The sequence below is a fragment of the Lontra canadensis genome, unplaced genomic scaffold, assembly GCF_010015895.1.
Source record: "Lontra canadensis isolate GAN:19392208 unplaced genomic scaffold, GSC_riverotter_1.0 scaffold3, whole genome shotgun sequence".
Lineage (NCBI taxonomy): Eukaryota > Metazoa > Chordata > Mammalia > Carnivora > Mustelidae > Lontra > Lontra canadensis.
This window is the reverse complement of record NW_022630997.1, coordinates 30,309,701-30,334,973: the sequence shown is the minus strand read 5'-3', so window position 1 is coordinate 30,334,973 and position 25,273 is coordinate 30,309,701. Positions and strand designations below refer to the sequence as shown.

Below are 25,273 nucleotides of genomic sequence, written 5' to 3'. Positions count from 1 at the left end.
TCTGTAGGTGAGACATGGGATAGAAAAGACAACCCCTGTGCAGGGCTGGACCATGCCTGGAAGGAAAGCCGTGGGAGGCTCATTGCTCTGTTAAATTTTCAGTGTCAGGGCCCCTTCCTGGCAGCCTTGGCACTGGTAGAAGGGGTTTCTTGAAGACAAAGTCACTTTGTAGACTGTGTGTCACAGCCTCTCGCTCATACTGGTGCTAGCACCTCCTTTCCTGTCCACAGCATCCTGGTGATGGGGAGATGTCAGCATGCTCCTGTTACAGGAGAGGCTGTGGACACCTGCTCGGGCTACATGAGCTCCCGACGTCACACAGCTGCTTGGTGGGAGAGCTCACCTGCAGTCTGGGCAGTGTGACCATCATAGGTCACCTTCCTAATGAACAGACTCCTGCCTCCTGTCCCTGAGAGGTAAGGTTCTCCCTCTGGGCTGCCTCCCCTTCTCTTCTTCTCCCATCATAGTTCTGATCTGTGTTAGGATTTTGGCCAAAATCCAGGGTGCCCACACCACATGTACACCACCAAGACACACAGATGTTCTAGAATTGAAAAGACTTAATGGTTTAGTACAACTTCCTCACTTTTCATGGGAAATCCACGGCCCAAAGAGGCTAGATCCACCCGACATCAAGCATTTCCTGAGGGCCTGCTTTGTGCCAGGCCCTGAAAGGTAAGTCAGTGACAAGTGGGGGCCACCTCCACTTGGTTTCGATTTTTGCTCTGAAGCAAACAGACCTGCAGAAACTATAAGAAAAGGGAGTTGGGGGCGCCTGGGTGGCTCAGTGGGTTAAAGCCTCTGCCTTCGGCTCAGGTCATGATCCCAGGGTCCTGGGATCGAGCCCCATATCGGGATCTCTGCTCGGCAGGGAGCCTGCTTCCTCCTCTCTCTCTCTGCCTGCCTCTCTGCCTACTTGTGATCTCTGACAAATAAATAAATAAAATCTTTAAAGAAAAAAAAAGAAAAGAAAAGGGAGGTTGCTCTCCTGGTACCTCAAAATATATTCTGTGCACTTTTGCCACAGTGCACGGAAGCCAAATGGTTTGAATTTCAATGTCTGATTAAGTGTGTTCACTAGCACGCATCTTCCCATGTTATCTGTCATCAGCAGCATTGCCATTGCTATTCATTTTACACACTCATTGTTCTGGTTTCTTTTTTCCTTTTTAAAGATTTTATTTATTTATTTGACAGACAGAGATCATAAGTAGGCAGAGAGGCAGGCAGAGAGAGAGGAGGGGAAGCAGGCTCCCTGCTGAGCAGAGAGCCTGATGTGGGGCTCGATCCCAGGACCCTGGGATCAGGACCTGAGCTGAAGGCAGAGCCTTTAGCCCACTGAGCCACCCAGGCACCCTCTTTTATTTTATTTTTTTGTTTTTTAATTTTTTAATTTTTTTTAAAGATTTTATTTATTTATTTGATAGAGAGAGAGATCACAAGTAGGCAGAGAGGCAGGCAGAGAGAGAGAGGGAAGCAGGCTCCCTGCTGAGCAGAGAGCCTGATGCGGGACTCGATCCCAGGACCCTGAGATCATGACCTGAGCCGAAGGCAGCGGCTTAACCCACTGAGCCACCCAGGCACCCCTATTTTATTTTTTTTAACAAAGGATGTGACTCTGGGGAAGGTAGAGTCTATTTGAAGCAGGCCTACACTGCTTTGTGCTAGAAAAGGCTGTGGATTCCATAAGGACTGGTCTGCTTTTTGTTTCCCTTAATGAAACTTAACTATCTTTCTCTTTTTCCCTTTGGCTGCCAGGAAGCTCAAGGAAAATTTAAAGTTTGGCTGTAGCAAGTATGAAGGCCCTAAGGTAGGCCATCACATCCCTACTTTTGGGTCCCCATTTTGCTTTTCTATTTTTTTTTTTTTAAAGCAAACTCTATCCCCAACATGGGGTTCAAACTCATGACCCCAAGGTCAAGAGTTGCATACTCTACAGACTGAGCCAGCCAAAGTGCCCTGCTTTTCTACTTTTATTTGCATTTTCCTTGGTCCTTAATTTTTTTTTTAAATTATGACTACTGTGTTACCTTCATTTTATTCTAAGTGCCCTCATTAGAAGCCATCTCATACAAGTATAAGGAAATAAGTCCTGTAATATAGTCTACTTTAAACCAAGAGTCAGTAAACTTTTTCTAAAGGGTATATCATAAACATGTTTAAACTTTGCAGGCATTTGGTCTCCATTACAGCTACCCAACTCTGCCCTTACAGCATGCAATCAGCCATTCATTTATATACATAAATGAATGGGTGTGGCTGTGTTTCAATAAAACTTTATTTACAAAAGCAGGTGGTAAGCCATATTTGGTCTGTAGGTTTATGTAGTTTGCAGCCCTCTGTTTTAAGAGAATTTTAGAGCATTGGGAAATTGTTTCCTAATAAGTTGGGAAGTACTTGGCTTAGAAAAAAGTGAATTCCCTTCTCTAAGAGGTGGGAATTCTGTCCAAGATGGCTCGTTTCCACTTCTGGGTGACAGATTAGGGAAAAGCAGCTGCACAAGCTGTCCAGACAGTTGGCTCTTGAGAGGTGTGTGCAGTGCTGGGGAGAAGCAGAGGGGGCTCTGAAGTCTGCCAGCGAGAGCCCATTTCCCTGCACATTTGCCATACCCACTCCTCAGGGCGGGAGTTGGGGGGCACTGGGGGTGGGTCCCCAGAGGTGCCTGGCCAGCCGGGCTCCCCAGCTCTGGCCAATGGGTCTTCTGCTGCTGTGGACGTTGTTCATGGAAGGAATGTGTCTGCAGCTCCAAATTCCCACAGAGAAAGACAAGGGGAATCGTTGGGGAGAAATTCCTGGGCCACATTTTTCTTGCTGTTCATGTGGCCTGCAGCCATTGAACTTGGCCAGACTGCCCAGAGAGGGATTTTACAAAGCCCATTGTCTTTTCCTGGAGTCTCACCCCCATCCCTGCCCCCACCTGCTCTTTCTGCCTTTCTTTCTTTCCTCTCCCGCCCCCAGGAGAAATGCAGCATGGGAAAGAGCGGGAGGCTGGTCAGCCGGCTGTGAGAGCTTTTGCCCCCAGCCTGGGGCCTGGACGGCTGCAGCTGTACCTCCTGCAGGGAGACTGTGGCCTCAGGCTTTTCCGCATTCGGTGCTGAAGATGGTCTCAGCTGCCTGACCAGGAGTTACCAAATGGGATACCTGCTTCGGTAGGAAGAGCAACACGTATTGGGCACCTGCTGAATGCCAAGCACTGCTCTGAGCATCCTACATATATTAACTCAGTCTCCACAAGAATCCTGTACCTCTGCATTTTACTGATGGGGAAACTCAGGCACTGAGAGGCTAAGTGACTTACCTGGGGTCCCACAGCTAGTAAGGGGAAGAGACAGGCAGCATGACTCTCACCTGTCACTTTAGGTGCGTATGATCCCCTTAGCTCAGCATCCCTTCTACAGGTCCTCTCTGATGGTGTGTCTCTGAAGTTAGAGGGAACTTCCAGGAGATGAATGAAGCCTTTGCATAGAGAGGACCTGTGTATCCTTGAGAGCTCATAGCATCCACACGTGCCACGGGAGAAGAGACCCTCCACCGTGAGCTGGCCCACCAGCTGTCTGGTCCAGCTAGCTAGAGGCATGGCACTGTCAGCTAGGGGTTAACGAGCCCTTGTTGCTGCTGTCATCATTATTGCTGGACTGCTGACAGTGCGGGGGAGGGACCTCAGTCGGGGGCGGGGGGGGGGCCTTTGAGGGTTTGTTCTGTGCCAGCCCCTAGGTTTGGCGATTTACATACAACGTACATCACTGACACAGCGACTCTGACTGATAACCCCAAGTTGCAGATAAGAAACCAAGCTCATTAATCAGGTAATTAATGCTTGCTACAGTAACAAACAACAGCAAAAACATCAGTGGCTTAACGCTATAAACACTCTCCCTTGCTCCAGTCACCATCTTGTGTAGAGCAGCATGACAGGAAGAGGGGGGAGGGGTCTCTGCTCCATGTGGTCACTTGGGGACCCAGGCTCCTCCTAGGACTTTGGTCTCATCCTCTGGATCCTCTCCGTCTGTTTGTCAGAGGACGGAATGGGGGCAGGGAGACCCCAGGATTTTAGGGGCTGAGAGCAGCCTATATCGGCACTCCTGCCCACATTCTATTGTCCAGAGCTCAGTCATGTCTTACTGGATGGAGAGACTGGGGAAGTCTGTGTGCATGGCCATAGGAAAAGGAAACAGGTTTGGCTGAAACAGGGGGCTGAGGTGCTATGAGAGGCTGTCAGGGGATTTGATACCCAGGCCTGCATTTTTTAAAAAAAGATTTATTTATTTATTTGACAGAGATAGAGATCCCAAGTAGGCAGAGAGGCAGGCAAAGAGGGGGAGGGGGAAGCAGGCTTCCTGCTGAGCAGAGAGCTGGATGTGGGGCTCTATCCCAGGACCCTGAGATCATGACCTGAGCCGAAGGCAGAGGCTTAACCCACTGAACCACCCAGGCACCCCTCAGGCTTGCATTTTGCCACCATACTGAAACAGAGGCCAAAGCTGTCTGAATTGAATTCCAACTTGCAACATCTTGGAAGACCCTCAGTCCTTCAGTGGGGGCAATGAGGGGGGCTGCAGGTCCTGAAGGGCTGTGAGGATTAACTGGGACGCTAAGAAAAGAGCTGGACACATATTCAGTGCCCAAGTGCCTTCCCTTTCTTGGCGGATGGGGTGCTGGGCAGGTGGAGGGGCTGTACTAGGAGAATTCTACCCCTGAGGAGGGAGATGGGGATGCAGAGTCCTTATGAAGGGTAATAGAGTACTTGTGTTTGCTGCCGCCACCTAGTTGTGGAAGGAGAAAATGCAGGACAGCTCGGCTTCCCATTTCTCCGTTCTGGTGGACCAATGTCCAGGCCACTTCTGTCCAATCCCGGTGGCCATCAGGCTGCTGAACAGAAGCTGGCATTGGCCATGCATCCAAAGCATAGATGCTGGGGTGGGTAGAGTGCCTATCCCCCCGGGTTTTGCATATCTGGGGGGCCACTGATGGGCCACTTTCAGCAACTCCTCCAGGCTGTTCCATACAGGCCTGGGCATCCTGCTCAGTCAGGAGGAATCCCTGACAGGTAATGCAGAGCCTCTGGGTATGACTGTGGATTCCCTCACCTGGTCACTCCCACAGAGTGCTGGGCTGGCCCGGGATGACGGGCGCGGGGCGGTCCCCTCCCAAGCTGGCTGTGGTGGGGGCCACAAGATTACAGCTGTGTGGGGCTGGGCTGCTGGATGTCACAGAAATGCCCCCATGGGGGAGGGAGAGGGCTGCCAAGTCTCTCCAGAGACACACAGGACCTGTGGCACATGCCTTCCTGCTTGGGAAGACATCCACCAGCTTCTACAGACCTCCTCTGTGGGATCTTTCTTCCTCTCTCTCTCTCTTTCTCTCTCTCTCTCTCTCTCTCTCACGCGCGCGCGCACGTGCACACACACACACACACACACACACACTACACAATTTCCAGGGGACGTGTAGGTCTCAGATAGCTGGGTCAGAGGGGTTCTAGTATCTGCTAAGCCCCCAGGACCGCTGTTCCTCACCACCCTAGTTCCTCAGTCCTGGGTGGGCTCACTACCCTCAAGGCTTCTCCTTCCCCTGCCTCAGAGCCCTTCCTGCACCCAGAAAGGTCCACCCAACACCTCTCCTGAACTCCAAAACCAAGAAGCATTTTTCAGAGTATGGCTCAACCTATTAGGGGGTCATGAAATCAACTCAGTGGGTCTTGACCAGTAATTTAACAAAATGAGATAGCATCACATAAAACTAAAAATATCACTGGACACTGCATATGGGAATAAAACTCTTTTGTGAAACCTTTGCTTCCATGTGTGCCGGGCCTGCAATGTTCATTTCTTGTTGTGAAAAGAGTGTGAAAACACTTTGTGGGTGTAGCCATCTCATTTCTTCCAGAACCCCTGGGCTCTTGGTGCAGACCAGTCCACAGAGCTCTCCTCCCCCAACTGTCAGGGGCAACACCCCCCCCCCCCACCCCCCGTCTGCTGCAGGCCAGAGAAAAGCACGATCTTTGCCAAGCCTCTCAAAAAATAAAAAAAATAAAACCCACAGCCACAAAAGGTCCTGTTACAAACTGATCCCAGGACACTTGTCAGGCATTTGCATATCTAAAAGGGCCACTTAAGGGACCCTTCACCGAACAAAGAAGATCAGCTTCTCTCAACTTAAAGAAATCTCTGTGCAGCACATTCCTTGGAGCAGGCCCTTGCCGGGTGGGCTGGCCTGCCGGCCCTTTGGCCCATCTGCTGGGCGGCTCTTTCCTGCAGCAGCCTTCGTCCTTTGACACGAATTTGTGGGGTCCCACTCTGTGCCAGACACAGGCAACCAGACGGGAGCCTCCCACAACGCACACCCCTTCTCAGCCCGGGGTCTGTGTATCTGTGATGAGGACCGGTGTCTCCCACGTCCCTCGCAGGCCTCTTGCTCCCAGAGGCAGGAGCCGCCCCTGAGGGTGTGTTCTGGCCCATTTCCACCTGGTCCAGTCCTGCTCCAAGCCCGTCAGGAGAACCCTGGCTCTCCAGAATGCTGGGATTCCCAACTCGTCCGACCCTGGGAGGGAGGGAGGTTCTCACATGTAGAAAGCACCTGCTCTGTGCCACGCCCGGCTGTATCCCACGGGCGTTATTGTCACCATCCAAGGATGCTCTGGGAGACAAGGTGACTTCCCAAGGCAGGGCTCACAGCTAGGAAATGCCAGTTCTTTCCTGGGTCTCTTGGACGCCTGCACTCTCTGTTCTTTCCATGGGATTGTAGACAGCACGTGGAAGTCACGGGCTGCGGGCCCGGGGATGGAGACGCAGTGGTTGGAGTAGCTTGCAGCCTGCGTGCAAGAGCTGGGCAGAGAAGGGGCGCGGGGAGATGGGCCACCCACTGTGGCAGGAAAGGAGAAGAGAAGCCAAGTCTTCCGGGTTTTGGATCCTAAGAGTGTGGCTTGGATGGCCAAGGTCAGCGAAAGCAGGTCCTGCTGAGAAGGGCCAGATGCTCTGGCAGCTTCCCTTCTGACTCCACGACTGTATTGGCCCTAGGGCTGCCGTGACGAACGGCCACCGCCCGGGTGGCCTAACACGACAGAAACGTGTTCTCTCCGAGCTCTGAGGGCAGGAAGCTGAAATCAGGGTCTAGGCAGGGCTGGGCTCCCTCTGAAGGCTCTAGGAGAGCCTCTGTTCCAGGGCTCTGCACTAGCTGCTGGGGTCACTCGGAAATCCGTGGCGCTCCTTGGTCTGTGGTGGCGTCAATTCAGCATCTGCCTCCGCCCTCAAGGCTCTTCTGCCTCATGTGTCTGAGGAGTCCGATCTCCCTCTCCGTGTAAGGGAGATCACTGGACCTGGCCACTGGACTTGGCACCTCTACTACTCAGGACCTCATCTTAACTGACTGCACAGGCAAAGGACCAATTTCCAAGTAAAGTCACATTCCGAGGTTTCGGGCAGACATGGGTGAGGGGGAGACAGAAATAACCTCCCTCCTTTCCAAGCCTTGGCCCCCCCCAGCTCTGTTTCCTTGCGCTCAGTAAAGCATCAAGGCTAGCTGTGCCCTGGCAACCCAGAGCAGTGTTACTGACCTTCAGAAGAACTTCCAAATCTAGAGTCTTTTAACTGATTGTAACCCCAGCTTTTAACATTCTGGTATTCTAGAATAATGTGCTTTTATTTATTACTTTTCCTTTCCTTTTCTTTCTTTCTTTCTTTCTTTCTTTCTTTCTTTTTTCTTTCTTTCTTTCGAGAGACAGTGCATGTGCTCACGTGAGCATGGCGGGGGAAGGGCAGAGGGAGAGAGAGAAACCCAAGCAGGATCTTCACTGAGCACGGAGCTCCATGTGGGGCTCTGTTTCTCAACCCTGATATCATGACCTGAGCTGAAATCAAGAGTCAGATGCTTAACTAACTGGGCCACCCAGGCACCCCCAGAATAATGTGCTTTTAAAAAGTTGGGCGCCTGGGTGGCTCAGTGGGTTTAGGCCGCTGCCTTTGGCTCGGGTCGCGATCTCGGGGTCCTGGGATCGAGTCCCGCGTCGGGCTCTCTGCTCAGCAGGGAGCCTGCTTCCCTTCCTCTCTCTCTGCCTGCCTCTCTGCCTACTTGTGATCTCTCTCTGTCAACTAAATAAATAAAATCTTAAAAAAAAATAAATAAATAAATAAATAAAACGTGCTGAACCGGGCACCTGGGTGGCTCAGTGGGTTGTGTCTGCCTTTGGCTCAGGTTATGATCCCAGGGTCCTGGGATCAAGTCCCACAGCGCACTCCCCGCTCCACAGGGAGTCTGCTCCTTTCTCTGTCCCGCCCCCACTCATTCTCTCTCTCTCTCTCTCTCTCTCTCAAATAACAAATAAATAAAAGCTTTAAAAAAATGAAATAAAAAGTGCTAAACTATGGGCATTTTTGTGATATATATTTTTTTAATTGCAATCGTTTACCCACGGGGATATGCTACGGTAGAAATTTCGATCCAGGAAAAGCAAACTTGTGTAGAAAGTGGGTTTCTATTTCTCCATAATCCAAAGGGGAGGAAGAAACCACAAATCCTTGTTCTGGGTCGAAGACCTCCCAACCCGTGGCAGTCAAACACAACAGCCTGGAGACTGCTCTGCCCGACCCACTGGGATCTCCACCAACTCAGGAGAACACTGGAGTTCCGGAAACTATTTTTTTGAAATAAAACCAGAGCTACTAATCAATTAAAAGATGTAGTCACTGCTAGGAACAACAAAAAATGGGGACAAAAATAAAATCTCTAAAGTATCAAGTGAGAAATGGATTATTTGAAGAGGAAGAATTCAAAGGATAATATTTGGAGTTAGCCTCAAATTTAGCTTGGACCACTCTCCTCACCAGCGCCGAGTGAAAAACTTTGTGACAGCTGGGGGAAAAAATGCGCACAAAATAGGCTCACAATTCAAGAGTAACATCAAATAGTATTTCATTTCAAGTGTTCATGATTATTAAAATTTTGTTGATTTTATGGGGTTTGGTCTGCTATGTTGGGCTATTTTATTAATTTAATCTGCTAAGAATTTTTATGAGAAGGGTAATATCTTTAATGCTTCTATTTCGTAGGCTCGTGTTTTTATTTCGTGCTTTTTTAAAAAAGATTTTATTTCTTTATTTGACAGACAGAGATCACAAGCAGGCAGAGAAGCAGGCAGACAGAGGAGGAAACAGGCTCCCTGCTGAGCAGAGAGCCTGATGCGGGGCTCAATCCCAGGACTCTGGGATCATGACCTGAGCTGAAGGCAGAGGCTTTAACCCACTGAGCCACCCAGGCGCCCCTATTTCATGCTTTTGATATGTATACACGTTCAAGTGTCTAAAATATTTAGCCACACTGAATTTTAAACATTTATGAAAGAGGGCCACCTTTAAACAGAAACTATCAATAATTAACATAATCACTAATGAGTAATAATTGACATCACTCGTGCAGAAATGTTAGCAATGCGGGGAATAGATGCCTGTCTGTATTCCTGTGTGTCATGTTGCTCTGGCAGCTGCAGGGACTAATGTCTTACAAATTAGATCTGGCTAACCACGTGCCAGGCTGGGGGCATCACCCCTGCTTCTAGGGGGGACATCATACCAATGGAGAGCTCGAAGCACGAGGGCTTAGGTGACTGCCTCAGGACCCCAGACCCGGGAAGAGTCCGAGACAGTCCTGAATCTCAGACAGCGTGAGTGAACACCTCGCCCTTACCCACAACCCCACATGAGGAGTACCTGGAAATGTCCAATGATTCAGCCAATGTGCGATTGTCATTTTCTAGCCTTCTCAGATTTGAGCATATGATCAGCAGCACTAGGGTTCTCGGACTCGAACCTTTTTTTTTTTTAAGATTTTATTTATTTATTTGACAGACAGATCATAAGTAGGCAGAGAGGCAGGCAGAGAGAGAGAGGGAAGCAGGCTCCCTGCTGAGCAGAGATCCTGACGTGGGGCTTGATCCCAGGACCCTGAGATCACGACCCGAGCCAAAGGCAGAGGCTTTAACCCACTGAGCCACCCAGGCGCCCCTCAGACTTCGAACCTTTATATAGAGATTGGGCTCAGACAATGAATGGAGGAAGAAGGTGGGGTACATTAGGGAGTGGTGGGGATTCTAGCCAAATGGAGAGCCATCAAGCCCTGTCTCAGAGAGACCCGTCCTTGAGCCGCTGTACACTGTTCATATGGAGGAAAAAAAACCCACATTTACTTTAGAGAAATCAATATTTCCCATAAGTAAAACTTTGTGCTTTGAAAAATAGTTCATGAGCCAAACAAAATACTTCCTGCCAGAGTCTGCTCCTGGGTCACTGGCCCTGGTTTGCCCCTCCCTTTGTAGCTGTCGCTCCCAGGTGATGGTGAGGCAGCAGGCCAGTGGACCACACCTGGTGTAGGAATGACCTACACTAAAGATCAGCCTTTGGTGTAAGAAAGTTCCTAAGCCAAAGGCTCCCCACTGGAGAAGCTTCTGCACCTGGGCTTGGCTTTTCGGAGGTGACCTGGGCCCTCTAACCACACCCCCACCCCCACCCCCACTAATCCCCGCCACATTCCTCCCCTCATCTTAATTTATCTGGAGATTTAGTCTGGCTGAGATCACTTGCAAAGAATTTTATCTACATCTTTGTTCCAAGCTGGCACTGAGCGTGCCTCCCCCCGCACGTTGCCCCTTCGCTATCAGACGCAGTATCTCCAGCTGAGGAATTTCTGTCTGTGCCCCTCCACGTCTCAGAGCCTTGGTACCCAGCACCTGCCTGCGCAAGGGTGAGACCCTGCAGCAGCGCAGAGCCTGGACTCCACTTTGTACTAGTTGGGTGACCTTGGACAAGTGGCCCCTCTGGGCCAGCTTCCACATCTGTAAGATGGGCATAACGTCCACGCGCCAGGGTGTTAGGAAAATTAGGCCAATACGTGCTAGGGTACCTTTCTCACTTCCCTGTCTAAAAAGAAACTCAACAAATTACCTTAAGAATCTCATGTTGTGGGTTCCTGGGAGCCTCAGCTGCTTGAGCATCTGACTCTTGGTTTCAACTCAGGTCATGATCTGAGTCGTGAGATTGAGCCCTGTGCTGGGCTCTGTTCTCAGCACAGAGTCTGCTTGTCCCTCTCCCTCTGCTCATTCCTTTCCCACCCCAACTCTCTTCTCTCTCTCTCAAATAAATAAAATCTTACAAAAAAAAAAAAAAAAAAAAAAAGAATCTCATGTTGTTTGTGTCCTGCAGAAGAATATTAACATAAGGACCTAATTGCTGCTCCAGGAACAGGATCAGTTACATTTGGAGGAATGAGCAGGTTTTCCTTGATGAGTGGCCTTTCACTCAGTCAGTCGGCAAACACGTTTGGGACCAGACGTGCAAGGGGCGAACCACACAGAAGGTGGGCAGACTGGTGAGGTGAGGGAGAGTCACACGCAGGTGTCTACAAAGTCAGGAAACGTGAACGTGAACTGCTTAATAGCATGAGGGGCAGAGTTCAAATAATAATTGAACGCCTTGTCAGGGGAAACACTTGTAAGGAACACTGTCCATTGACAAACACACCACCGAGTGTCTAAAAAGTTATAAAATCCAGAGAAAGTACCGTATTGTCACACGTTTTAAGAGATGAACAAGCAGACCCGCTGCTTTAAATTCAGAGGCATTTTATCTGAAAAGGTGTCTGGTGGTTGAAGAAAAGCACCCTGAATTGACTCTTTGGAAAGGTCACCAACATCCGTCTTAAAAATCAGTTTATCTTCTGTGTCTCGATTTTGCGGACACCCTGTTATGCTACTTGCTGAACTTCATGGAACACTCAACACAGGTATTACCCGAAGCTGTAGGTACACAATGTTACAGCAGCACTGTGGAGCGGGTAGGCATTTTTAAAGCCCTTTTTATTTAGAAATAATTCTAGATTCACAGGAAGTTGCAAAGAAATGTAAGTGGGCCCCTAGGTGCTGAGGACCCTCCCCCAGCCTCCCCCAGGGAAACAACCTACGTACCTACGCACCTATGTACCTACGTAACTACAGCACAATATCCAAACCAGACAACGGACTGGTTTTGGTATGATTTGGTATGATTCACACAGCCCGTTCAGATTCCATCAGTTACACCCGGACACGTGTGTGTGTGTGTGTGTGTGTGTGTGTGTGTGTATCCTCAGTCTCCCTCTGATTCCTAACCCAAGCAGAAGATACTTTAATTATCCATATTTTGTGCATAAGGAAACTGAGCCACGGAGAAATCAGCAACTTGCCAAAGGTCACGTAGCTAGGAAGTGCTGGGTCTGGCTTTTGAACTCTATCATTAAAAAAGGTTATTGTGGAAAGGGGATTTGTGGGGGGACCTCAGAGCTGCAGATAAGTGTGGTGGCCTCCAGCCCCCACCCGTGTTGGAGATAGCCTGTTTGAGTCAGTCGGTCAGTCCTAGCACAATGCCGTATTGGCCCCAGGCCCAGATAGCACCCTCTTGATTCCAGACTCATCTCTGTAAACATAGCCTCTGGGCTACCTTACCCCTGCACTTGCTCTTCCACTGTCCTCCAGACTGGCTGCAAAATTAGTGGGGCCCAGTGCAAAATACAGATGCAGGGCTCGGTCTTCAACAATTGGAAAATGGCACCATTAGAAAAGGTACTCAAGAGAAAGTGTATTCCTTTCTTTTGTGAGCTCTGTTTTGACCTGTCCAGGGGTGGTTCCTGGACCAGCATCATCTGGGGGAGATGGCTGTAAATGCAGATTCTCAGTCCCCACCCCAGAATTCTGGAAGCAGTAAGTCTAGGGATGAGCCCAGCAGTCTGGTTTTAACAAGCCCTCTAGGGGATCTGGCACGCAGGGACGTCTGAGAATAACTGCTGGAAAGCTAAGATTCCTGTTTTTTAAACAATAGACAAAAGAAATTTGAAATCTTATTTGACGCTTGCTTATATATTGCAGATAAAAGAGGAGTTGAAAAGAAAGAAAGGAAGGAAGAAAGGAGAAAGAAAGAAGGGGAGGAAGGAAGGGAGGGAGAGAGAACAGGTAGCAGAAGGTGGAGGGAGTGTCCCCTGCTCCTCCGTATATCTTAGTTCACTTGATGGTCCCAGCTATCTTGCCAAGTTTATTTCTATTATCTCATAATGAAAAGAAGACTCGAGAATTAAAATGATTAGTCCAAGTCCTCCAAATTAGTGAGCGGCAGAGCTGAAATGTGGACCTGGGTCTGTTTGACTCCAAAGCCCAGGCTTTTCCCCCAGTTACTCTTCCTCCCTCTTCGCTTTCATTTTAAGGGCGCTCCTTGAGCACCTGTTCTACTAGCATTGCACTGAGTCACCTCTTCTTTGAAGCTCCCCAGGCACTCGGTTCATCAGACACAGGTGGAATGTGGCCGGTGTCACTGAGCAACGCAATGGTTCATCTCACGACAAACATGGTTTGCATCAGGTTTCTATAGAACAGAGCTTTTCTGGAGCCTGATTCTGGCCAAAAGAATGAACTGCACATTCCTCTTCAAGGGCATCTATTTCCAGGGACCCCGGGGGGGAGCTTCTCACACCTGTTTCTGGAGGGCCAGACCGCAAAGTCGGGAAGTCCAAGCTACCACTCTGGGACTAGCTGATTCCCTCCTCCCGGGGGTGAGGAGCGGGTGGACTTCGAGTCTGATTCCTAGTCATTACCCATCGTCTGGCGCTCGGCAGGCAGACTCAGTGGGGCCGCGTGAGGTCAGGCCGATAGGCAGGCTGGCTGGTACCAGGTGCCGAGATAGGCCGGGCTCGGCACCCGCTCGGGAGGCCGCTAATGAGATGAGCCATGCTCTGTGGAGGTCAGGAGTGCGGTATCAGTCTACTTCTCTGCGGGTAATCTGTGCACGCTGGCTTTGTTTCAAGGTCAGGCCTCAGAGATAGCGGGTGGCAGTACTCCTGATTGCTCTGAGCTGCCGGCGGGATAAGGACAGGCAGCTGCAAGCTCAGGGCCCAGAGTGGCTTCAAAGACCCCGTGCAGCCGTTAGAAACTGCTAGAACCCATTTTTTCTGGGTGGCACCTGGGAGGTCATCTGGAAGAGCAAAGCCTTCCCTAACCACCCAGGCAAGTCACCCTTCCTCCTAGCTTTGGGCTTTCAGCCCTGGGGATGCCTCTGTCAGAGCACTAGTCTGTACTGGGATGTTTATTTGCAGGTATCAGCTAAGCAGTGACTGTGCTGTTATGATTAATAATAATGGGGGCACCTGGGTGGCTCAGTGGGTTAAAGCCTCTGCCTTTGGCTTGGGTCATGATCCCACGGTCCTGGGATCGAGCCCCGCATCAGGCTCTCTGCTCTGCTGAGAGCCTGCTTCCTCCTCTCTCTGCCTGCCTCTCTGCCTACTTGTGATCTCCGTCTGTCAAATAAATAAATAAAATATTTAAAAAAATAATAATAATGGTAAACGGGGCACCTGTGTGGCTCAGTGGGGTAAAGCCTCTGCCTTTGGCTCAGATCATGATCCCAGGGTCTTGGGATGAGTCTTGCGTCGGGCTCTCTGCTCAGCAGGGAGTCTGTTTCCTTCTCTTTCTCTCTGCCTGCCTCTCTGCCTACTTGTGATCTCTCTCTCTATCAAATAAATAAATAAATAAAATCTTTAAAAAGAATAATAATGGTAAATGGAGAGACAGCAGGGAGGAGGGAAGGATGTAAAACTAGCAGGTACCTCCTAGGAGCTGGGCTCAGGGATCTCACTGTACCTTCCCCAAACCCGAGGCCTTAAGCTCTGTTCCTACACCCCGTACACAAGTGACGAAACACAGGCACAGGGATATTCAGTGACTTGTCTGGACCCCTGGTGAGATGGGCACTCTGGAACACATGTTACCACCAGGCCCCTCTGGGACAGTGCAGCAAGCAGGTGTGAAGGGAGCTGCTGCTTGGGCTCGGCCTCCTGACTCTCTCCCTGGGACTCTCTTTTCCGCACGCAGACACCAGCCTGCTTCTGGGTCGGCACCCCTGCCATGTTGGGACCCAATGGACATCTCCCTGGATTTCCACGTGGTGCCAGCGCTCGCTTTGCCTATAACTTCAACCCCGCAACCCTGGTTAGAGCCGAGCACCCAGGATGTCAGAGGCACCCGCACCCAGGGCTGACGGCCCACAGGGTGTTTGGGGGTTTAGGGGGAGGCAGTCTGGGAGCTCCATGGGATAGTGAGGGGCCTGCCAGAGCTCTGAGCTGGGTGGCCTCCATCAGAGTCTCCAGCACTTTATCTTGAGAAAGATAGTCTGCGGGCCCAAAGCAGACAGACTTTCAGGCATGGGAACAGGGCCCAGACTTCAGAGCAGCCATTATTATATCCTCTTTGCCTTCCTGCTCAAGAAGACCGCACCTTCTTCTGCCCCCTCAGATTCAGGGCAGCAGCCCTTCATGTCCCACAAAGGTTTATCCTCAGCCCCCTTGCTGAGGTCCTTGCACCCTGGGGGAGGAAATGCACCTGGAAAGGCATCCCGTCATGGGGCCTGGTGTGGTTGTGCAGAGAGGCCAAGGCCAATGATGCGACCCCTGGCCCTTGAGAAAACAGAACCATGGACTGTGTCTGGTGCAATAATGTTTACTGGAGACAGTCTCCTCCCCTCCCTTCCCAAAGGGACCAGGATCCCTTTAGGGGCTCCTTGCTGTCTCTGTGTGAAGTCTTGGTGGGCGGGTCTGTCCAGATGCTGGAGTAGACAGACCTTTCCTTACTACCCCAAGGTCACCAGGTGCAGGCCTATGGCCAAAACACAAACACAAGAGTCCGGACTTAAGCAAGTGACACCAGGACTGAGGAGTCCGCTGGAATTCAACCCTTCTCGCACACAGCACCGACCTGCTCTCCGTTCCGGCCTCCAGGACCACTGAGTAGCCCTGCTGCCTGCCCCTTCCACAGTCAGCAACCCAGCTTCCTGATGATTCTGTGTGGCCCCATGACCTCTGGCCAATTCTCCCTTTGCCTGAGTTAGCCTGAGTGGGCTTCTCCTGCAATCAGGGCTCTTGCAAGACATACCAGTGAGGGAAGAGATATGGCAGTCATGCGGTTACTCACCAGAATGACTTGGGGCTCCCATCTAAATCCCTGTAGGCAGCTGCCCTGCCTCTGTTTGGTAACACTGGGCTAATACCGAAGAAGAAAATTTGAGACAAGTTGCCTTTGCTTTATCGATTACCTAATTTGTTCCATTAGACACAAGTGTCTTGTGGATTTAGCAACTCTTTCTGTCCACCAAGCCAAAGCAGGCATCTCCACTCCTCACTCCGTTCCCGTGTATATAGAGGGAGGACTAAACCTGGCCTGGGGTGGATGCCTGCTTTGCCAGAATAGGGAACCCAGCAAGATCAAGTCTGCAGGAGGCAGACAGCTTTCAAAGGGCCGGGAGGCAGTGGGGCTTGCCAGGTAAAATTCTGACCACTAATTATAGCGTATGTGGGTTTTTCCCCACATTATCCAGCCATTCCCCGACACCAGCTGGGCATCCTACAACTTACTCTATTTTCACACTAACCTGGAGAAAATGTCAGATCCCACAGGCAAAGGGTTCAGTCCTACAAGACAGCTCCCCTCCCCCTGCCTTCAGATGCCAATGGCAAGGTCACATTGTGCTTCTGACCAATGGGCCAGAGATCTGAGATTCCAACAATCCCCTCCTTGGGTTTGACTAATTTACTAGAGTGGCTTACAGAACTCAAGGAAACATTTTCATTTCTAGATCACTCATTGATTATACAAGGATATAACTCAGGAACAGCCAGATGGAAAGAGCTGCTTAAGGCAAGGGATGTGGGAAGGCACGCGGACCTTCCTTGCCCTCCTTGTGTGCTCCATCCTCCCCAGATCTCCATGTGCTCATCAATCTGGAAGGTCTCCAAACCCTCTCTTTTTTGTTTTTTTTAATAGGAGCTTTATTACATAGGTATGACTGATTAAATCACTGGCCATTGGTGACTGAACTCAATATTCAGCCTCTCTCCCTACCCGGAGGTCTACCTAAAAGCTCCTATCTTCTAAACACCTGCTTGGTTCCCCTGACAACCAGTGTCCACCCTTAGATGACCTGGGGGACACGCCAAAAGTCCTCTCATTAACATAACAAAAGACAGCTTTACCACTCTCTTTACTTAGGAAGTTCTGAGGGTTTTAGGAGCTATGTGTCCAGAACTAGGGTTAACACCAAACATCTATATCTATCTATATCTATATCCTTATCTGTCTTAATCCAAATCAAAAGATCTTACCAGGCAACTAACTGTCTGGGCAGAAGCCATCAGGTGAGAAGACCTAAGGTCCTTGAATCCCAGCCCCTTTCTGGGGCCTGGTTCCTTCTGCCTGACTCAGGACTCTGGTTTAGACTCTGGTTTGGAGGTGGCTCAAGCTTCAGTTCCACCACTTAGTTTCTGTGGTAGCCCAGTCCCAATCATGGTGTGGCCTGGTTGAAATGGTGATGTGGGGCATGGGATGGTGGGGGTGGGGGGTGGGGGGGACGGGATAGGTAGAAGAGCTTGTAATGTCTGTTATGTAATTGGCAGATATCTCCACTAGAGGGCGCACACAGTATTTTTTTTTCCTCTTCTATTTCCTCTTAATTCTATCCTGATGAAACTTGTGATTTTTTAAAAGTACAGTTGAAGAACAAAAACAGAACTATAACTTAAAATTCATGTAACTGATCTCATGCATTATCCTACTTGGGTTCTGCCACATTTCCTGGTTGTCGTTAAGTGCTCCCCTCTGGGGAATTGGGTGTGGTAATACCCAAGCCCCACCTGGCCTTTTGCAGTCACAGTGATGCGCCCAGGGAGATGACTGAGTCTTTCCTGCTCAGTGTTCCACAAAGGCTGACCAGACCCCTCTCTGCTCACCACTGACCCGCTTTTCCTGAGTGGCTTCACAGCTGCCTTCATTCCCACCCCACCCCTACCTGGCCCCCAAGTCTTCGGGAGGGTTACATGTCCAAAGGCAGGAGGGTAGTGCTGGGTTCTCTTGGGGCTGGCATGAATGGGGTGCTTACAGCACTGCTGGGCTTGGGATAGAGGGCTGGGGGGAACTTTCCTTCCTATAACTACATCCCCAGACCTCCTTCGCCCTGCTGGGAAACCCTCTAGGTCCCGAACCAGCGGTCTGGTCTGGTGAGTGGCTTTTTCCCTAGATACCACCCTGACCCTCTGCTACCATCTCGGTGTGCATCCTTGGGCAAGCTGCTTATCCTTTCTAACCCCCAGGATTTTTAAAAATATAATAGTCATAAAAGGACTCTCCCTTAGAAGGATGTTTCAAACATGGTGCTAGGCAGAATAATGGTCTCACAGAGGTGTCCACATCTTAATCCCCGGGACCTGTGAATGCTGCCTTGTATGAACAAATGGGTCCTCTTCACACCCTCCCTTGCCATTTGCAAAGAAATCCTTGCAAATAGTTCTGAACCAAATCAAAAGCCGGCACCCTGCTGGTTTCTCCTATCTGGTTCTTAGGGCACAAACTCAGGGCCTTGCTGAATTCATGGTGAGTGAGTGCTGACCTCTACCTTTCAGTTCCAGCTTCCCTGCCTTCCTCCTCTTTGATTGCCAAGCCCAGGGGCCCTGGCCCATCCCCCAGCCTCCCTTCCCTGGTCTGCTCCCCCTCCTGCAGATGGCCCGGCCCTGTCCACCTCACTGTCCTCTCCATTTCTTCCCTATCTTCTTTGCAGAAGCCTTCGCCCCTGTTCCGCAGTCAACCAAGCTTCTCTTTTCCACGCCACACTTGGGGCCTCTCTGCTGCCCCCTTCCAATATGCAGTATTAGTACCAAGGGTTTTTCAGTGGATTAAATACCCACTTAGGACAACCCAAATGAAACCCTGGGTCCTCATATTTTGTATACAGAGGACATGAAATCAGGGAAGGGCTCCCTGCATGGCACGTTCTGCCTGTGTCTTCTGTAATTCCCAGTGTGGACAGAGCAGAGGTGAACAAGTCCCTGTCCCAGGATTGGCTGCACTCACTGCAGCTCCCCAGGGGCTGCCGCCGGCTGGCCTGAGCCTGGCCCGATCCCTCCCTTGGTCAGGCTGCTGGTTGGATCACCCCCTCAGACTGTCTGGAAACTGTAAACCAGTTGGCTCATAGAGCCCTGTGAGACTCTGGCACGCTTGGTTCACAGGCACCACTTCCCAGAAGGAAGTCTACATGTGGACAGCACGCTGGTGGCATGGAATAACTAGTCGCCCATCACCCATGCCCTGGCCAGAGCCCCAGGGCTTGCTGTTCCCATCCTCGAGGGTGGCTTCCTCACTCCACCTCCTGTGATGAGCTCAAGCCTTCTCTGTCTGTAGAGAGCTCAGCTGTGCCTCAGGCAGGCCAGAGGTGCCAAGTTAGCTCCCAGGAAGCAGCTGGTGGAATTAACAGTGGGAAGGTGGAAGCAGGTGGGTGACCCCCAGCCTCCTCGATCCATGGGCCGGACCCTCTGCAGCCTGCTCCCATAGTCTCCAACACCACTGCTGGAATCGAACCCCCGTTCCCAGCAACAGTCAGCTCACTAGCACACCCCACATGGCTTTCCTCCCTCCCTGCTCCTTTCCCCCTACTTTTTTTGGGAATCCCCTCTGAATAAATGGCTCAGAGCCTTGTCTCAGACTCTGCATCTGGGGGAAGCCTAGGTAGGAAAACAGCACCTGTGGAAGCAGCCCTTCTAGAAGCAGACTGACTCATCTTCAAGACACATCTGTTTAGTTCCACAACAATCACATTTTAAAAAGTGGGGATTTTTAAAAGATGGGTTTGTAACTGCTAATACGACACAGTTCCTTGGGTTAAAATATTTCCCTTCCTCCCACCATGTTGCCGTTCTCGGTTTTGAGATGCACCAAAGAGCTCACTTGAACGCTCTGCCCCTGGGCTGGTGGGTTTTCCCTGGACTTCTCTGCCTGTGATCCAGATGCTGTGTTTGGACCTTTGCCCTAAGAAGTCCTAAGGGCTTCTAAGGGACTGGTTTCCCTCATGTTGCTTGTGAACTTTAAAATCCACATTTTCCTCTCACCCAAAAGCTAATTACTTAGTTGGCTGGATTTTCTAATACTCGCCCAAATTTGCAATAGTCCCTAGATTTGGCCCAAATTTCTGAGTCGTCCTTGGAGACAGTGCTGATGTTCCTACAGGGGAACATCCTGAAGGAGGTCTGCCCTTCTGGGCCAGGGGCACAGTGACGCCCCCCATTGGGATCACCACCACCAGCCCCCTGCACAGAGCCGAAAGATACTCAGGCCTACCTGGGCTGATCTCAAAGAGGTGCTTCCCTGCGTCCTCAGGGCCAGGAAGAAGTTCGGTCACCCGGGTCCCTTGTAGAGAAATAAATCCCTAAAATGAAGAGACAGACACAAACACAGGAGGCATGAGATGGTGAGGAAAGGGCTTCTGGAGAGAGAGGGCAGGGCCACAGGGTTCGGGGCGTGGCCCTCCAGGCCCTGTCTAGGCAGACTGGGTACCTAGAGGAGCCCATCTGGGGCACCTGGTGGAGTCGGGTGGGCACTATGGTTTACACACACGGTGGTAAGAGCTCTGCCCACAGGCAGGGCCGGGACTGCCTGGAAACGTTACTCCCTGGTTAAGGCACAGAAATGCAAGTCTGGAGCAGGGAAGACGGCCCCCATCATCCACACCATCTCACTGTCCGTTCCAGTGCACCCCTCTGTAGCCTTCCTGGGGCCTGAGTTTTAGGCTGTTGAGGGTCAGGGACAGGAAGGCAGGCTTCTTGTAGGGAACTGGCCCCCAGCTGGCACAGGAGGATCAACAGATCAACAGATCAGAGTCCAGCTCTGCCCACTCCTGGTGGGTGGGATTTCATTTCTTGTCCAGTGGGAGTCAGCTACCACACAGGAGGTACCCAGCACCAATCATGCCCTGTGCCTGGGGTACCTGTGTATGTACGTGACACAGGGTGGGGGGCCCACCCCACTCTCTGACGCTGGAATCGGGCAGTCAGGCTAAGAGATGCAGGGAAAGAGCATGGGCTGTAGGTTTGAGTCTCAGCTCTACACTTCCAGGCTGTGTGACCTCAGGCACACCACTTAATTTCTCTGAACCTCAGCTTCCATGTCGGGACAATGGCACAGTAACTGCCACTTCTCGGGGGCATCGAGACACCAGATTCCTGTTCAGGGGGTTCTGCTGTAGCTGGAGTGCTGTCACAACCAACTTTATGTCAGCCCTTGGCCAACCCACCGGGCCAGGCAGGACCCCCCTTTCTCTCTGAAGGACTGATGGCTGCAGAGGCTTTTCTTTATTTTGTACATGTTCAAATTTGCTTATTTAAGACCACAGATGGTTCTGACTATACATTTTTGGCTCCCTCCATGAGAAGCCTGTTTTAAACTCCGTTCCTACAGCCTAACTGTCCAGGTTCAAATCCTGGCTCAGAACTTAATCACTGTGTGACCTTAGACAAATTGCTTAAGCCCTCTATGCAACCTCACAATTCTGTTATTCATGAAGTAGGAATGATCATAATACTTTAGGGGGCTGTTGTGGGCACTGGATGAATGAATACCTTGGAAGTCCTTAGAGTAGAGCCTGGGACATAGCAAAACATTGTTATCTCTGCATTTGCCCAGGAAAGGGGCCCGATCATGTCACCACCCCCAGCTCCCAGCTCCTGCCTGTGCTCACGGAGCACTCATCTCCTCACACCATCTTTTCCAGGCAGTTCCTGGGTTTAACCAGCCTTTCCATGGCCGCTGGGGTCTGGCACTGCTGGGACCAACGGACACACCTTTTCTCACAGAAGCAACGTAAAGGCAGGACTGCATCTTCACTGCGCGGACAGACTTGCTTTAGAGAAATTACAGCAGTAAACCAGAGAAGCAGCTGGTAATTGTTGTAACTGAATTATCGTTTCTTTCTTGCTAGGGAATCTGGAGCTACTGGGAATAAATGAGGAGTGCCACCCCGGGATGGGGAGCCATGCTCTTGCAGGGTGTGGACAAGATCCATCGCTGGCTAAGGGGGAGGCCTCTGGTGTTTATTGTTTCTGTAAGTGTGTGATTCTGGGCCTTGTGCTTTCTTCCTCTGTGTCTAGAAATCTGACATTCATAAAATGGGAATAACACTGTTGACATGGACATTACTTTCTACTCTAGCTACATAGAAAAGCAGAAATAGCACTGTTTATGCAATCGTTCTAGAATCCCGGATCTTGGTTGAAATGCTTGGATTTCATCTCTCTGGAGGCCCCCTGGGGCAGGCACTACTATTGGCCTCTTCCTGGAGGAGCAGAGGGAGGTTGGCAAGGTGGAGCCAGCAGCTCCTGGTCCCAAGGCTAGCAAGGGCAAGCCCGGGGTGCCCCAGCCATGTCCGATTCGGGAGAGCTTTGCCTCTCATCTGTGGCAGCAGCTGAGGGCTGACTATGTGCAAGAAGCTGTTGTGGGGAGCCAGCCTGTGACTTTGGGACCCGCCATTCTCCTCTCACCCAGAGAATCTCTGTGTGGCTCCCACCACAGCAAGGGGACTTCAGATCTGTCTTTGGGCCACCCATCTCCCTCCTGCTCGCACACATCCAGAGCATGGCTTTGATCCTGGCGCTGTGCTCAGGCACTGGGTGGGAGTGGGGGCAGGGAGAGGGACAGGGGAGCAGGAGCAGTGTGCTTTCCCATTCCTCTTGTGACAGAAAGTAGTAGAACGTGGAAGGGGTCCACCGGATGCTTCCTGTGGGGGCATTCGGGGGCAGATATCAGAATCACCTTGGAGCTTGTCAAAACACAGAGCACTGGGTCTAGGGGGCAGGGGGTGGTACATTGCTGGCAAATGTTTAGCCACAGGCTCTCTGAGGAAAATAAGGCCACCAAATTTGTAGTGTTTGTCAACTTCTGTGATAGAAACCCCCCACACCATGGCTGATTTTATACACTGATAGAACACAGAGGGGTGCCTGGGTGGCTCAGTGGGCTAAAGCCTCTGCCTTTGGCTCAGGTCATGATCCCAGGGTCCTGGGATTAAGCCCCACATCAGGCTCTCTGATCAGCAGGGATCCTGCTTCCTACTTTCTCTCTCTCTGCCAACTTGTGATCTCTGCCTGTCAAATAAATAAATAAAATCTTTAAAAAAAAAAAAGAACACAGAGACAAGATATCAGTAAGGATGTAGATGGTCTGAAAGAACACCATCAGCTCACTTGACCTAATGGCTGCCGCCTGCCAAAACAGAATGGACATTCTTTTCAAAGGCACAAGAAACTTTATTATGATGGCCGTAAGCAGGTGTCCGTAAAGGGAAAAGAATTAAATACAACCCATGTCCTCTGATCACAGGGGAATGAAGTTAGAAATCAATAACAGAAAGATTTCCGGAAAGTCCCCAGATATTTGGAAATCCCATTAACATAGTTGTAAATAATCCATAGGTCAAAAAAGAAATAAAAGAAGTAAACAGTACATTGTATGGATGAAAATGAAAACACAACATACAAAAATTTGTAAAATACCTTTGAAGAAGTACTTGAAGGGGGGCACCTGGGTGGCTCAGTGGGTTAAAGCCTCTGCCTTCGGCTCAGGTCATGATCCCAGGGTCCTGGGATCGAGCCCCACATCGGGCTCTCTGCTCAGTAGGGAGCCTGCTTCCTCCTCTCTCTCTGCCTGCCTCTCTGCCTACTTGTGATCTCTGTCAAATAAATAAATAAAATCTTAAAAAAAAAAAAGAAGTAGTTGAAGGGGGAACCTGGGTGACTCATCTTGTTAAGCATCTGACCCTTCATCTCAGGGTCTTGATCTCAGGGTCATGAGTTCAAGCCCCAGGGTTGGGCTTCACACTGGGTGTGGAGCAAAAGACGTGTTTAAGGGATAAGTTATAGTATTCAATACTGATATTTGACAGGAAGAAAGACCACTTAGGCCTCCACCTTAAGAAAGTACATAAAGAAAAACAAGTTAATACCCAAAGTAAAAGAAAGAAAAAATAAAGAGCAGAGTGGCTACAAATAAAATGGAAAATAGAAAAATAATAGAGAAAATCAATGAAACCCAAAGCTGGTTTTTTGAGGAGATCAATACAATCGACAAGCTTTTAGTTAGACTAATCAGGAAAAAAAAGAGAGTACTAATATCAGGAATGAGAGAAATGACATCACTTAAAGTCTTCAGATATTAAAAGGATAAGCTAATATCAAGAACAATATTATGCTAGTAATTTGACAACTTAGATAAAATGGACCAAAAAGACAGAAACTACTGTAGCTTAGTCAGGAAGAAATAGCTAAATAGACCCTATCTTGTACAGAAATGGAATCTGCCCACAAAGAAAACTCCAAGCTCAGACAGCTTCCTTAGTGAATTCTATCAACTATTTAAAGAAGAAGTAATACCAATACTACCCAAAATTTTCTCAAAAATTGAGAAAGAATGCCTACTTTCCAATGCTTTTCATGAGGCCAGCTTTATCTTTATACATAACCAACGAAAGGCATTACAAGAAAAGGACACTACGGATTAATAGCCCCTGAGAACATAGATGCAAAATTTCTCAGCAAGATTTTAGCAGATCAGATTGAACAATATATGAAAAAGGAAGATACATAACGAGCAACTGGAGTTTGTCCTGAGTATGCAAAGTTGGTCTAACATTCCAAAACCCATCAATGTAATTCACCATATTAATAGAGTAGAGAAAAGATATGATCGTCTCAAAAGATGCAGAAATAGTATTTGAAAAAATTGAACATCCATTCCTGATTAAAAATCTCAACAAGTTAGGGATTAAAAACAATTTCCTCAACCTGATAAGGGTATCTTTGAAAAACTAAAAGCTCATACCCCACTACAAGTTCTTCCCCTAAGACCAGGATCAAGACAATGATGCTTAAATTCTTACCACTTCTTTGAAGTATTGTACTGGAGTCCTGGCTACTGTAATAATGCAAGAAAAAGAGAAGTTGTCCAGATTGGAAAGGAAGAAGTAAAAGTGCTTTCACAGCCAACGTAATTTGTCCTTGTAGAAAATCTGGTCAAAACCTACAGAAAAAGCCACTAGAACTGAAAAATGATTTGGCAAGATGGCAGGGTACAGGAGAAACGCACAAAACTGAATCATATCTCTAGATACTAGCAACAAACAACTGGAAATTGAAACTCAAATCCATTTTTTAATTGCACCAACAAATAGAAAATCCTTAGATAATATAGATAATATATAAATATGGCAAATATGATAATAGATAAATATGGCAAAAGGTGTTCAAGATCTATACACTGAAATCTGTAAATCATTTATGGGAGAAATGAAAGAGGCCATAAATAAATGGAGAGATACATGGTGTTCATGGGTGATTGTTCAGCTGTCAACTCCCCCCAGATCGGCCTCTAGATTTAATGCAAGAACCAGTCAAAATCCCAGTG

At 49.5% G+C, this 25,273-nt stretch overlaps 1 protein-coding gene across 5 annotated transcripts in view; it reads right to left on the bottom strand.

Moving 5' to 3' along the window:
* The window catches only part of ARHGAP22 (Rho GTPase activating protein 22), a 165,251-nt gene that overhangs the window by 65,671 nt on the left and 74,307 nt on the right, over positions 1 to 25,273 (bottom strand). For all 5 annotated transcript variants that reach the window (XM_032837913.1, XM_032837916.1, XM_032837937.1 and 2 more), the window contains one exon: positions 20,162 to 20,249. In XM_032837913.1, coding sequence (XP_032693804.1) covers positions 20,162 to 20,249 — 88 coding nt within the window. The remainder of the gene's footprint in view (positions 1 to 20,161; positions 20,250 to 25,273) is intronic.